Consider the following 14,546-nt stretch of genomic DNA (forward strand, 5'->3'; position numbering starts at 1 on the left):
ATTCACCTTTAACCAGCAGTAATATCAAGTTTTAGTGCCAGATACCAGGGAAAGAAGAAAGAACGCTACAAAGACACCATGATTGCTTTAGCAAATACAACACCAGTAGCTGTTGAAGTATCCTGAAAGAGTATAAACCAAGCTTCCGTTTCCTTGTTTCTTGTGGACTTCTCATCTTCTAAAAACTCTCTTCTCTCTCCATTCTGGTTTTATCCTTTCTAGTTCCTGCAGATGTCTTTGCGAAGAACACATTTTGGAAAGGCTCTTATGAATACATGGGCAAGAAGCAGCCGGCCGTGCTATCTGTCACCAGCTTTGACCCAGTGACCAGTAAGGTCAATGCCACCCTAATAGATCATAGTGATGTGAAGTTGCAAGTGTCAGGTAGGTAGCTGGCTCTCTCGGTTTCAGTGAATTCAGCTTGCTGTGGGGATGGAGTCAGTTGCCGACCTTCTCAAGTACTACCTTGCAGAGGGTCTATAGCATACAATCAGAGGCGGAGCTACCAGGGGGCCAGGGGTGCATGTTGCACCGGGCACACACCTGGGGGCCATGGAAAATCACACACACCCTGGCACCCCCTCCCTCGCCCCCCCCCCCCCCACACACACACTTATCTTCGTGAAACAGTTCAGGCTGGAGAAGTGGCCTGTTCCCTTCAGACTGAAAACGGCCAGGTGGGAACTACACTTCCCAGGAGACCTTGCGAGCCCAGGGTCTCATGGGAAGTGTAGTTTCTACCAGGCCAGTGGCATAGGAGACTTAGGAGGTTAAGAGCTCGTGTATTTCAACGTGTATCTCATCTGGAGGAAACGGGTTTGATTCCCCACTCTGCTGCCTGAGCTGTGGAGGCTTCTCTGGGGAATTCAGATTAGCCTGTACACTCCCACACACGCCAGCTGGGTGACCTTGGGCTAGTCACAGCTTCTCGGAGCTCTCTCAGCCCCACCTACCTCACAGGGTGTTTGTTGTGGGGTGGGGGGAGGGAAAGGAGATTGTAAGCCCCTTTGAGTCTCCTGCAGGAGAGAAAGGGGGGATATAAATCCAAACTCTTCTTCTTCTTCTTTTCAGGGATATACAAAAAGGATGAGATGCATCTCCTGCTCCAGGCGTACCAGATCACAGGGCCACCGGAAGTGTTAATGAATGATAAATGGGCCTTAGATGGTCGTGTAAGTATGAGCACAAACTGGACAATCGGCATGTACAGTAGGCCCCGCCATGCCTTGTGTTTGCAAAGTTTGCCTAAAATGGCAAAACATGTAGAAAAGGTTTTTAAAAATTGGGAAAGGGTAATGTTGCATCACAGAGTAAGAAGTGACAACCAGTCTAACTTGGACTGAAAAATGGGGTCAAACAGACTTTGGAAAGTAATGGGGAAAATTATAAAATGTTGGATGTTCTGCAACCCCACACTCTGTGTGTTACTCAACCGTAATCAGGTCAACATCCTGACCTGGATGGCCCAAGCTAGCCTGATCTCCTCAGATCTCAGAAACGAAGCAGGGGCCGCCATGATCTGTACTTAGATGGGAGACCATCAGGAATACCAAAGAATACCGAGGTGGTTATGGAGTTATGTAGAGGAAGGCTGCCTAAGGTGTTGGGGGTCATTTTTATCCCCAGCTGCATTGAGTGAGACAGTTAAGTAAGCGTATAGAATGAAATTGGGAAAAGAGTATGGTGTTGTCTTTTTTTAACAGTTCATTACTAGCATCTTTTGCTGCTGTTTCATTCCTGTGCTGCTAAAAAGAAATAATGAACTTCATTTTGGGGGAGGGGGTGCATGCGTGCGTGCGCGTGTGTTTTTGCAGCTAGCATCAGGTTCAGTTAAATTCTCCAGGGTTTTTGTTTGTTTGTTTGTTTGTTTATTAGTTTTGGAGCTAGTCAAAATCCAAACAAGGATGATAAAGTACTTTTTTTTCTATAAAGGCAAAAGTTTTAAGAATGATTGTGTAGACCTTACTCTAGCTTCCTTCCATGAAATATAGGAGATCTTCCAGGATTCAGAGCATGGCTTTTCCATGGGTAACTCTAGTTATGGCTCACTAAGATGGCTCCACTGTATGGTCTCTCCTTTCTTTTTATAGATAGATCAAGAGATAGATAGCGATAGAGATATTGTTTTAAGTGCTTAAGATACAACATATCTCAAATACACAATCTTTTATATTTATATACATACATATATATATACACACATATATATACATACATACATACATACACATATTCGTATATACATACACACACACACACGCATACATATACATATACACACACACATACATACATATACATACACACACACACACTCACACACGCATACATACATACACGCACACACACACACATATACATACACACACACACACACACACACACACATACATACATACATACATACATATATATATATATATATATACATACATATACACACACACATACATACACACACACATACATACATACACATGCACATACACATACATACATGCACATACACATACATACATGCACATACACATACATATACACACACACACACATATATATATACATACACACACACACACACACACACACACACACACACACACATATATGGAAAGGAAAGGAAAGGAGTAGTAAAAAAGCAGTAGTAAGAAAAAGAAAGAAGAGAAAGAAGTAAGAAAAGAAAATATGAAAAACTTACAAAAAGAAAAGAAGCTTATCAAATTCTTAAGAATATAAATTATATTAACAAAAAAACAAATTTTCTTATTTAAATATTTGATTATTACAATCCATTATGAGTTGAGTTCCGCAAGTGCATACTAAATATGGTTGAATATAACAATAAATATTGTCATAAATTAAATACATTATTATTGGTCTTGTATTTTTTTGTCTAAATAATCTGTCCATTGGATCCATTGAAGTTTGGAATTATAATTGTCTCTCCTTTCTTGATGTTCCTTTTTGTCCAGACCTTTAATGCCTTATTATTCTGCCCAGCAGCTTTGGACTTTTCTCTGTCCTTTAGGTTTTTATCATTTTAATCAGGTCATAGGTTTTTGTGTTCTTATTGTGTAGATCTCTCTTATAGGAAATTCTACAACTCTGCACTAAAGCTCCTTTTTGTATAGACAGTCAGAAACTTCCAGTTATGTAACCTGCGGGTCCTCCCCCAATGCAGGTCACCCCTGAGTTATCGAGTGGGACGTTCGTCTACCAGGGATTTGTGCACGGCAAAGGTTTCGGACAGTTCGGCCTCCAGAGGATAGGTAAGCTGGCAGGTCTCACTTCCAGGCAGTAGTCATTGCTTCCATTATTTATTTATTTATTATTTTTTACAATTAGATTTTTATAACAGACTTCTGCTTCATTAATGCCTGTCTTTGGTAAATGGCAAAGTGATATTTCAGTTAATTTACATGCTACCCTTCTGCTTTAATAAGGCATTCAGACACTGTAATTATCTGTTGCATTTCTATGTGGCAAACACATGCCGAGGGGCCCCAGCTTCTTTCTCTGGATATAGCCTAACGCCGCTTTCCCTCTCAGCCAGCAGAAATGATCATGATCCTGAGTCGATGGGGCATCCCTTCGCATCCAACAGCAGTTCGGTGGCAGCTGCTATCCTCGTGCCTTTCATTGCCCTGATTATTGCAGGGTTTGTGCTGTATCTTTACAAACACAGGTGAGTCCTTTGCAGGAGCAAAGCCAGAGAGGCAAGACGTGGGAAGACAGATTCTGCATTACTTTCTTTTCCATGTTTTTCAAGCCAAAGGCAGCTTCAACTAGCTGCCAGTCTGAAGTGGAGTGTGGAAGAGCCTGCTTAACCCTCTCCCCTTCATGTCACATAACCACTTGAAACCCTCCCTATGCCTCCTTGGCCCTCCTGTGTGAGAAAATAGCTTTCGGGGTGCAGTTTACATGGACAAACTTCCAAGGAAAGGAAGGTTTAAACAGTAGTCCCCTGCAGACTGTTTTACTCTGTTGATTACAGCCTCTGAGGCTACTTCTCAGTAAAGAAAAAAAATCAGAGGAAAGGGATATGGGTCTCCTTGTCATGCCAACTCTGGCGTCATGCAGCATCATTGCAAGCGGAGGAAGGAATTGCGGTTTTCAGACATCACATAAGGGATTCTCTGAAGGTTCTGTTTTCTTGCAACATTCTTAATGGGGGAGGGAAGAGTAATCACAGGGAGGATTTTAAGGGAGGAAGAAGAGCTTGTTTTTACACCCTGATTTTCTCTACTTTTAAGAAGTCTCAGAGCGTTTACATTACCTTCCTTTCCTTGTCCCACCATAGACACCTTGGGACTGGGTGATTTGTCAAAATTCTAGGAGAGATAAAGCCATTGGGATGTACACAGAGAAGGAAACTAATGAAGGGCCATTCCTGCAACTGTCCTGTCATTTGGTGTACAGCAGAATGAGTTATGTTGGGAAGGAATGCCTTTGTTATCAAGTGGTATCAGCCAAGCCCCAAGTTGTCTGTTGAACACTTTGAGGAAGGGAAGTGAGGTGTGGCAATTATTGGCAACTGTCCACATGCATGTGATGATAAAGTGTCCCAGCAAGGGGTGGCAGGGGAGATGGGAAATTGAAGGTGTCTAGCCATTTCACCACTGGGGGGGGGGGGGGAAGCCAAGCGATCATTTCTGATTCTGTCATTGTTCTCGTTCAATCAGGAGGAGACCGAAGGTGCCGTTCAATGGCTACGCTGGCCATGAAAACACCAATGTCCGAGGCACATTCGAAAACCCAATGTATGACCGTAACTTGCAGCCAACAGACATCATGGCCAACGAGGCAGAGTTTACAGTCAGCACCGTGTGCACTGCAGTATAGCACTTGCAATCTTGCGCAGTAAGTCTAATTCTGCTGGCCGTGCCTGCGCCATTCAACTGCCCTCATGCCGGGCCAGCTGAGGGTTTTAATTTGAAAAAATCTTTCTAGCCTTCGATGCCCTTTCCATCATGCCAACCCTTCTGTGAGAACACCACTCGAGGGAGAGAGACTTGCTCAAGGCCAGACAGATTTGAATCCATGCTTCCCAGATTCAGCTCTCTCCATTGGACCAAACACCCCTGATGATTAGGAACAGGGTCATGCCTGTTTTGAGCCTAATAGTTAAGCTACTCCACTGTTCGTTGCCCTGACTTGGTTGGCTCTGGCTAACCTGATCTCATCAGGTCTAGGAAGCCAAGCAGGTTTGGCCCTGGTTAGTATGTGAATTGGGAGACTACCAAGGAAGTCCAGAGTGAGTGAGGCAGGTAATGGCAAACCACATCTGTTTATCTCTTTCCCTGAAAATCCTAGGGAGGGGGTGGTGGGCTGTAAGTCAATTGCAACTTCATGGCACATTCCACCACCACTGTCCTTCATCACTTTGTGCTGTCTGTATGTCCAGATCTCTTGATCTGCCAATAATCCGGGAGATTCCACTTCAGGGGCTGCAGAAGTCCATTGGGGGTATCGAATAAACTGAACATCAAAACTATCCTCCTTTCCAGAAGTGGAAAGAACATATTCTGTTCATCCAGTGATGATCCCCCACTCATCTCCCCCAGCCTAGGACAACGAAAGATTCAGACTGCCAGTCTGACAAGTGATAGCTGCAGTCCCCACAAGAATGATGTGGTTCATTCTCACAGTCAGCAAGAACAGAAATGAATAGCACATAAAGACTTGTTGAACCAAAGCTTGCTCCTCATGTCAACCTGGCCATATTTCCCCCTTTCTCTTTTCCTCTGCAGCATTCTCCAGGAACAGGAGCCTCACCAGTGCCCAGTGGGCCTTCTGGTTCATATTTGCCCATGATCATCGCTCCCCCAAATGGAGGGGCTGTGGTGTTGACGTGGTGCCTTCGCGCTGATCCAGAGAAAGAGGGAGAGAGACTGCCTTTCTATCCATCACTGCTCTGCATCCTCATTGCCGATCTGTCCTGCTCTGCAGTTGAAAATCAAGTCAACCAAAGCATTCCCTCCTGCCCAAGTGTGGAAGGCGAGGGGAGCAGACGCTGCTCCCGTCATGCTTCTCCACCTCTGTCTCCCACCTGATCCTGGCCAGCATCAGTGCTCGCTAACTCTGAGGCAGAGAGACCAGAGACTGTCCCGCTGCAGTGGATTATCGCCTTCTGGTGAATATCTCCTGGTGACCTGGAGAAGCCAAACAGTATTTGTCCCCTGGTTATGGGGCTATGGAACGGACCTGCCAGAGAAGACAGCTCGCCAATCCATCATGTCTGAGAAGGCCCCCTGAATGCACAGAGCTTGCGACACAATCGTTTTGAACTGAAATGGCAGGTTTTAACAAAAGGAGAAATGGTTGTTTTGTCTCTGTCTATCCCCTCCTCCCCCGCCACCACCTGCATATTTCATGCAAACATTCTACCACAAAGTTCTGAGATTCCTGCAAAGCCTGTCCCTCCTCTCCACCAGTTCTAGGCATCCTCTTGTTTTGTGTTGTAGACGGGCTTTCCTGTTATTACCTTACGATCTGCTGCATTTCCTTGTTCGGGTTTCAGATGTCAGATCCGTTCCAACCCTGCCTTTTAAACCGCCGCTGCCGTTGCTGCATTGCCCTCGCTAGCTTTGGCCAGACAGCCAGAAAGGAAGGGCTTTTTTCCCCCGTAGCTTGATCCTAGCATGAGAATTAGACAGGGGTTTTTGCTTGGCTGTTGCAGGGAACCCAATTCATGCATTTATTGCAAGTCTGTTCTGTTTTGCCTTCCTTCAAATTGCCTACTTTGTCGTTTGACATTTCTTTCCCTCTTGCTCTCCCTACAACCCTGGCAAACAGTTCTGTTACCTTTGGACTGCCCTCTGGAATGGACTGCATGAGGGTCATAGTCAGCAATTAGATAACATCTGTGGCATCACCAATTTATTTTATTTTTCTGATTGGTTTGCTCCAGAGGCAGTGTGTCATTCTGTACCACCCCAACAGGAGCTCTCATACACCATTCCAACGTTTGCCCATGAAACTGGCAAAATAATCAGCCAGGGTGCTTCCATCCAACCCCACCATGAACCTTTCCACACCACCCTTCATTAAATGTTGAGCTCTGGGCTCCTCTCACTGGGACAGGAGGGCACAGTTGACCTGCCAAGGCAAGCCAGTGTGCCGGCTGAGCCACTGATTCACATCTTTTACCGTAAGGACAGGATCGTGATCTGCTATCTGGATGATGACTTTAATGCTGATTGTATTTCTCGTTGGGTTGAAGTCAAAAAAGCATTGTGGTTGGAAGGATTTCCACCAGTGGAGCATGGAACAGCATTTCAGAGGCGTCTGGGGCTGCAGTGAGAACTGGGGTAAGACGGTCATGCTTTGCTGGTGGAAATCCTTCCAGCCATAGAAAGGCTGTTGTATCCAAGCCGCTGTCTGGAGTTCAGCCTTCTACTTGCTCAAGCGTTAGGTTTGTTTCGCACAGTGGTTTTGCAGTAAGCAAACCCTGCTTTCTGAAATCCTTTTGAATCTGACTGTTCCAGGCCTACTGCACACAAAACATATGAGGCTACTAATACATAGGTGAACGCAGCACATTAAATAAGACCATCTTATTGTGCATTCGCACATCGGTCAGCCAGTGATATAATGAAAGCAACAAACGTTGCTACGGTATCACGTCGTAGGGTTCTTTCTTTTCTTTTCTTTATTGACTTCATTTTTACCCCGCCAGTCTCCACAAAAGGGACTCCAGGAGATTTTGCCTAATTCTCCTCTCCTCCATGTTATCCTCACAACAGTCCTGTGTGGTAGGTTAGGCTGAATGTGTGTGACTGGCCCAAGGTCATGCAGCAAGCTTCCATCACTGTGTGGAGATTCAAACCTGGCTCTTCAAGGTCTTAGTTCAACTCTCTACACCAGCCTGACTCCTGTTTTTTTCCTGGATCATACAAAGCACACTTTGAGTTGGAGCGGGGTTAACAAAAGAACTACTGAGTGACAGCAGTCCTGCTCTTCTTGTGAAAGAGTTTTTGGCTACTCTAGTAGGCAGACCAGTTTTATTGGGGTGCTGTCCTGCTTCCATGGTGCAACTTGGCTGGTGGGATAGAGGCAGCCAGAGTCTCATCTACCATTCTAAACCATTTTGGAGTGTGTGAGAATTCCGTCATTCCTTCATCATCCTCACTCTACCTATAAACAAATCATGGTTGTCACTGGGAATTAGTTCTCTAGCATTTTTCCCTTTCAAAAAGCAAGTGGGAAGGACCCCAATTTGGTTTGGGATGAGAGATAGAAAGAGGAGTTAAACCTTTCCCACCACATATTTTTGTGACCTGAAATGAATCCACGGTGCTGCTCTTTGCTCCATTGGAGTCAATGTTAGAGGTGTTCAACCAGATATTGCTGGCCTGATGGCGGTAGGATTGGATCGGCGATATACGATAGTGCGAACACATTCTTCGTATTTCCTGGTTCCAGTATTTCACTTCTGCTAAATATCAGAAATCTCAAGAATTGTATCAGGAGACCTGTCTGTTCTGCAGCCTACCTGCAAAGAGGAAGGGGCATTCTCCAGCTCGTCTTCTGTGCACAAGCTCTTTAAGAAGAAGAAAAAAGAAGAGTTGGATTTATATCCCCCCTTTCTCTCCTGTAAGGCGACTCAAAGGGGCTTCCAATCTCCTTGCCCTTCCCCCTCACAACAAACACCCTGTGAGGTATTGTGGGGCTGAGAATTGTGACTAGCCTAAGGTCACCCAGCTGGCGTGTGTTGGAGTGTACCGGCTAATCTGAATTCCCCAGAGAAGCCTCCACAGCTCAGGCGGCAGAGCGGGGAATCAAACCCAGTTCCTCCAGATTAGAGTACACTTGCTCTTAACCACTACGCCACTGCTGCTCCCAATGCTATTTGATGCTATTTGAATGGATGGAAAAACCTGGATTCCGGAGGTTAAATTGCCACCCATTGGAAATAATGGCCATTTCTATTTAAGGGGCGGATGTGCCACAGACTATCTTCTCACTGTCAGTTGGCTCTCTTGTTTCCTGGTGGAGGGGCAGTGCAGGCACCTCAAAAATTATCATTTTAATTCGCAATGTCAGAAAGTGCATAGTTATTACTATAGGACATAATGAACAGATATCTGATCTGGATTAAAACAGAATATTTTTCCTAAACAGGCCTTTCCAGTTCAATAACAATATTTTCAATATTTAATGAAAACAATAATCACTCCCTGCCCAACATTTTGGTAAGAAATTAAGATTGCATCTTTTTCCGTGGAGGAATGCAGATGTGCATTCTTTGTTTTCTCTGGGACCTGAGTCACATCAGGACAGGCGACTGCTGGAAAGGCAGCTAAGAATGTACACCTTTCCCATTATGCTGCCCTCCAATAGGAGCAAAGTGTGAGTTTTAAATGTTCCATTAAAACCTGAAAGCTTGAAACAATTCAAATATACTCGTTTCATCCATTAGCATTTTTATTGGGTGCAAGTAAAGTTAAAAAGCCCGAGGTCATTGGTCATGTGAGGAGAGTGAAGGAAAATGGGTGCTCTAGAAATTCATCTGGGGTACCTGGAGACTTCAACATTTAACTAGACATGATAGTACCAGCCACAGTCGTGGCTTGTATATGTCTGTGAGTATGGAGTTTGGGCCCTAATCCTGACTCTCAAAATGGTGCATGAGAGCTCCTCCTGTGTACCATGAACAGATTTAGGAATAAAAACGTACCTACAGAAAACTGAGCTAAGCGTTCCCCTACAGCACCGCATTACTCAACTTCCTCTTGGCCACCACTGCCCCCAAGGCAGGGGCAGTAGTCCCTCAGAAATTTTTGACAAGTTAAAGGGCCAGTCTGCTCTTGCTTCCCATCGTATTTCCCTCTGATCCATCTCATTTGCCCTACCTACTTTTTTCCCAGCATGCCTCACTTCTAAGATCAGAGTTGAATGGGAGCTTCCAAACCAGGGACTCAGCATCCCTCACCTGCAGAGCTCCTTTTGATCATGAAATTGGGCACTCTATACACCTCTGGTGTATGGATGAGTGGGGTCAATATGTAAACAAACATAAGTGGCTGTGCATTCCACATGTAGATTTAGCAGTACACCTTTATCACTGCAAATACAACCCAACCAACTCCAGGCACCATAACAGCAGAGGGTAAGTCCAAACCAAAGTCCATGGCTAATCCCAAATCCAAGTCCACTTTTGCAAGATATTTAATTGAATATTGCATTTGTAGCCTGGGGTGAATAAGTAGCCATCATTTTTGCAAACATGTCCCATCTTTTAGGAACGCTGAATTCTTCCCAGAGTCCATTTCACAAGATGGCTGGCTGTTCATGTATTTTCCGACTGGAAGCAGAATGTATTACGAATGCCCAGGCTGTATGCTGCAATATCGCCATCATGCAATGTCGGTTGTCTTCAATGTTCACCGTGCACCCTAGGCAAGGCTGTTTTGTGTGATGGTACTCAAACGTACTGACTACCGGCACTTTTTCCCAGGGTTTTCCCAAATCCCAATCGTAATACACTGCCCCATCCCATTCAGCCAGAGAAAGAGAATGTAGACTCATAAACAGTTTGGTGGAGAAAAAGGGGCAGGCATGTAAATTTCTATATCAGTTCCGGTCCTTTTCCTTTTTTTTTTTTTTTTTACAAAAAAGCACTGATCTTAGAACTTAATGAGTCAGCCAAGGGTCAGAGATTAGCAGAAATTCTTACTGCCACTCACCGATTTGGCCAGCTTGGAATGTAAGAAATCAGTCTCACCTTGAGGTTTAAGGCCTTGTGGTAAACAGAAGGTGGTAAAAGTTTCTGGTCTGAACTTTTTTTGGGGGGGAGGGGGGAAGAGCTGCAGTCTCACACATACACTCACACATCCTTGCAAATGGAAAAGTAACCAGTCATTGAAAATCATATGCTTGAAATTTCCCTGATGTCTAGTTTTCTACATGCAGGGAAGCTGAAGTTATGAGTTTTCCCATTCTGTACATTAAGTCCAAACTTACTGAGTGCCTCATATGCTGTTCATGTGAACTAGGCTACCCAAGACTTAGACATACACAACTTCAATTTGTGTTGGCGATTTGTCTAATAATTTGGCGTCTGCATAGAACATGTGGTGGAGAATTGCATGCTCTGTTGACTGCATTAAGTATGTCTGCTTTAACAAACCGAGGGTGCAACAAATCAGACCAAAGTCATATCAGTCTCAAGGAAAACATCAAGTGCTGTTGAAATTGGGGGGCACTTACGATTGGTTAATCAGATTGTACCCTGCATTACAACTGTCACCTGCAAACTCTTGCAGCCATTTTGTATGGTGATTTCTGGTTTGGGACCCATGCACAATGCAAACGCAGGCCTGTCTGCTTTGCCTCTGTCTGCTCCTAGAAGGAACTCGCAAGCTTCTATCTTCAGCAAACTTCTGTGAACTTAGAAAGGTGTTAACTTTTCTTAGGACTGTATCTGACGTTGCTTAGATCAATTCTGTATCAGATATGAAGCCAGGATTTGGGAGGGGAAAGACTGTTCTCCTTCTGCACTCTAAACTTGAAAGGGAAGTCCCTTTGGGGGATTTCACTAGCTTCATTATGAGCACTCCGTGCCCAAATAACAACTGTGGAATTTCCACACCAAGCCACCTTAGAGTCCCAGAGGAAATCCAAAGCTCATGTTTGCCTTCTCAAGTGGAAATGTAACATTTTCTTATGCCCAGAAAGGTGATTTGCATTCCCTCCAGCCTATCCCAATAAAGGGCTCTTAATTTTCAAGAGTTCTATCATTTGGTTTGGAGGGGATAGTCGAACTGAGAGGTGCCACTTGGTCCATATCTGAGTCACGCCAAGCTAAAACAGGGAACAAGTGAGAGAAATGTTCCACTGTTTGGTGTCTTCATGCCCAAATGGGCATTTAGGAAACTGGGCCGGAAAAAAAAAATGGCTTTCATGCCTTTCCCCCTTGGTATTGTGTCCATTGATTTCTGCAGTTGTGGACTAAGTTGCCAGACTGGTTGGTTTGAGACGCGAATCACCTTTCGCCATCTTTCTCTGCCATGTCCACAGGGAAGGAATTTCGGCAAGAAGAATGTGTTTGTGCCCCCTGCTTACATCAGCTTATCAAGGTGCTATTTTATTCAGTTAGTACTGTGAGACACAAGCAGTTGTTGCGGGGTTCTAGAAAAGCAGCATGGCTACTATTTTGTTTCTCGAGAGCAGTGAAAGTTGGGGAGATAGTTTATTTCCAGCAGTCACTATTATTCAGTAACACAGAGAAGTAAATGACTGCCATTTTGTTTCTTGGGCAGTGAACAGAACAAAAGAAATGTCTTTGCCATTAAAAAAATTGCAAGGACATGAAATTCTCCATTTGAAAAGGCAGGTGTGGAGACTAATTTCAATATACGAAGCAGCTTACAACCTGCTCAGATGGGAGCAGTGTGCTTCAACCTCAAATCTGCTTCTGAAGCTGGGGCTCCTGACTTATAAGAGATTCTCCATTGGTAACATCAGGCGAATGGTATGAGCTGCTCCCAGTCCTTTGCAGCAATATTCCAATGCTACCACGCGGACGTTCTTGAAGGAACTTAGATTCATTCACCACCCTTGCCACATTGTTTGCTTTCTCTTGGCAGGCTTCCTCTCTGGGGCCCATTAGAACCTGGTTGGTCAAAAGCTTTGTGTTTTGAATGGCTGAACAGAATCCTGCTTTCTCTTGGGTGGTCAAGATTGTCATTGGCAGTGGTGGATTCTTCATCCTCCTTAAATAACGCAGTAGACCAGTGATTTTCAAACTGTTCTGCAGAGGTTCCGTAATAAAATCAATCCTGGTATCCTAAAATGATCCATCAACATTTTGCAACCTGCGGGAGTTTCCTTGGTAAAGTGGGTGCTTTGGAAAGGGTCCCCTGGTGGTAAAAAGTATGAAAATCACTACAGTGTGAGGACAGCTGGAATAAAGTTGTCGTATTCATGCTTCTTTTTGGCCTGTGACTTATTTCCTCAACTAGGTGGTCAGTTCTTTTCAAAATTCCTGTTCCCTACCTTATTAACTGAGGGAGAGAAGAGGATATTTTGATGTCCCCTCTTTTTTTGAGAGCTGGACAAAACATCTCATTTTCAGTGCCCATTGAACTTGCATTAGAGTTTACCAGAAAAAAAATTAAAAAAATAAAAAAAACCCTTTTGTACAGAGATATATTTTTATGAAACAAAGGTTTGTACAGTGGGTGGGGGGAAAGACACAATGTAAAAATTTTTCATTGTAGTAAATGGTAGTGGAAGATTCAGCTTTTTTTGTAAATGTAATAAAATGTATAAAAATGGTTTTGATTTTTTTAAAAAAGGGGAAAAAACAAGAAAACTGATTGTAAATATGTATTCTACACATGAAACCGGCTTGTCTGCTATATATACAATTTTAAGTTATCCTTTATCTGTATATGAGGCTTCTCCTTTGTGTCTCGGCATACTTTACTGAATTTGAAAGCTATTTTAAATTTTTGAATTAAAATAAAATATAAATTTTTGCATTGCTTTTTTAAAATTGCATTTATTCCCCCCTACCAAGTCTTCTCAAAGAAAAGGGTCTTCAAAGATCCTTGTTCTCTACTCTGCATCAAAACTGTTTAGAACAAATGGACAGAAGAGGTGAACTCCATTTTCCTTGACAGATTTATTTTATTTTATTACTTTTTATTTATATGCCACTTTTTTCTTCAAAGTGACTTACAACATTTCCCCCCTCTTCCATTTTATCCTTGCAACAACCTTGGGGTAAGTTTGGCAGAGAGTGCGTGATTGGCCCGAGGTCATCCAGCAAGCTTCTGTGACAATTGGGTTTTAACCACTAGCCAGTGGTGGCGAACCTTTGGCACTCCAGATGTTATGGACTACAATTCCCATAATTGGCCATGCTGGCAGGGGCTGATGGGAATTGTAGTCCATAACATCTGGAGTGCCAAAGGTTCGCCACCACTGCACTAGACAATACTGGCTCTCACCACCTACCTTTCCGTTTTAGATCCCAGGCCCTGCTTCATTAATCCCCGTTGTTTGATGTCCAGTAGATCCCTACACAAGTCAGGACTTTTTCAGTGGCAGTTCCAAGATTATGGCATTTCCTCCTGAAAGCTGTTTGCTTGGCTTTCTCATTGTTAGTCTTCAGGCCCAAAGTTAAAAGATTTCAGAGAGACTTTGGCATTAATAAATTAAATATTGTGAGTTCTAAAACTAACTATTGCGCTAATATTGGACTGTACCGTAGAACTCAACGTAACACTAAGGCAAGCCCCGCCCATGCCTTAACCCTACCCCTAACTTTTTTTATTTAAATTTTTCAGTCATAAATTGTTCCCAAAATTGTAACAAAAACCTGAAATCTAAAACTGACCATCGCGCTAATATTGGACTGCGCCCTAGAACTCAACGTAACACTACGGCAAGCCCGATGCCCTGGCCTTGCCTTAACCCTAACCCTAACCTACTATTTTTATTTAATTCATTTTCTGTTACAATTTTGGGAACAATTTATTACTGAAAAAATTAACTAAAAATAACAAGTCAGGGTAGGGGTAGGGCAAGAGCAGGGG

At 43.7% G+C, this 14,546-nt stretch overlaps 1 protein-coding gene across 3 annotated transcripts in view; it reads left to right on the plus strand.

Annotated features, from left to right (window-relative positions):
- The window catches only part of LOC125434149 (CUB and sushi domain-containing protein 1-like), an 890,459-nt gene extending 881,827 nt beyond the window's left edge, over positions 1 to 8,632 (plus strand). For all 3 annotated transcript variants that reach the window (XM_048499152.1, XM_048499153.1, XM_048499150.1), the window contains 6 exons: positions 223 to 384; positions 1,072 to 1,172; positions 3,182 to 3,269; positions 3,550 to 3,685; positions 4,683 to 4,860; positions 5,751 to 8,632. In XM_048499152.1, coding sequence (XP_048355109.1) covers positions 223 to 384; positions 1,072 to 1,172; positions 3,182 to 3,269; positions 3,550 to 3,685; positions 4,683 to 4,842 — 647 coding nt within the window. In that variant the 3' untranslated portion in view covers positions 4,843 to 4,860; positions 5,751 to 8,632. The remainder of the gene's footprint in view (positions 1 to 222; positions 385 to 1,071; positions 1,173 to 3,181; positions 3,270 to 3,549; positions 3,686 to 4,682; positions 4,861 to 5,750) is intronic.
- The last annotated feature ends 5,914 nt before the right edge of the window (positions 8,633 to 14,546 follow it).

Source organism: Sphaerodactylus townsendi, linkage group LG06, assembly GCF_021028975.2.
Source record: "Sphaerodactylus townsendi isolate TG3544 linkage group LG06, MPM_Stown_v2.3, whole genome shotgun sequence".
Classification (NCBI taxonomy): Eukaryota; Metazoa; Chordata; class Lepidosauria; order Squamata; family Sphaerodactylidae; genus Sphaerodactylus; species Sphaerodactylus townsendi.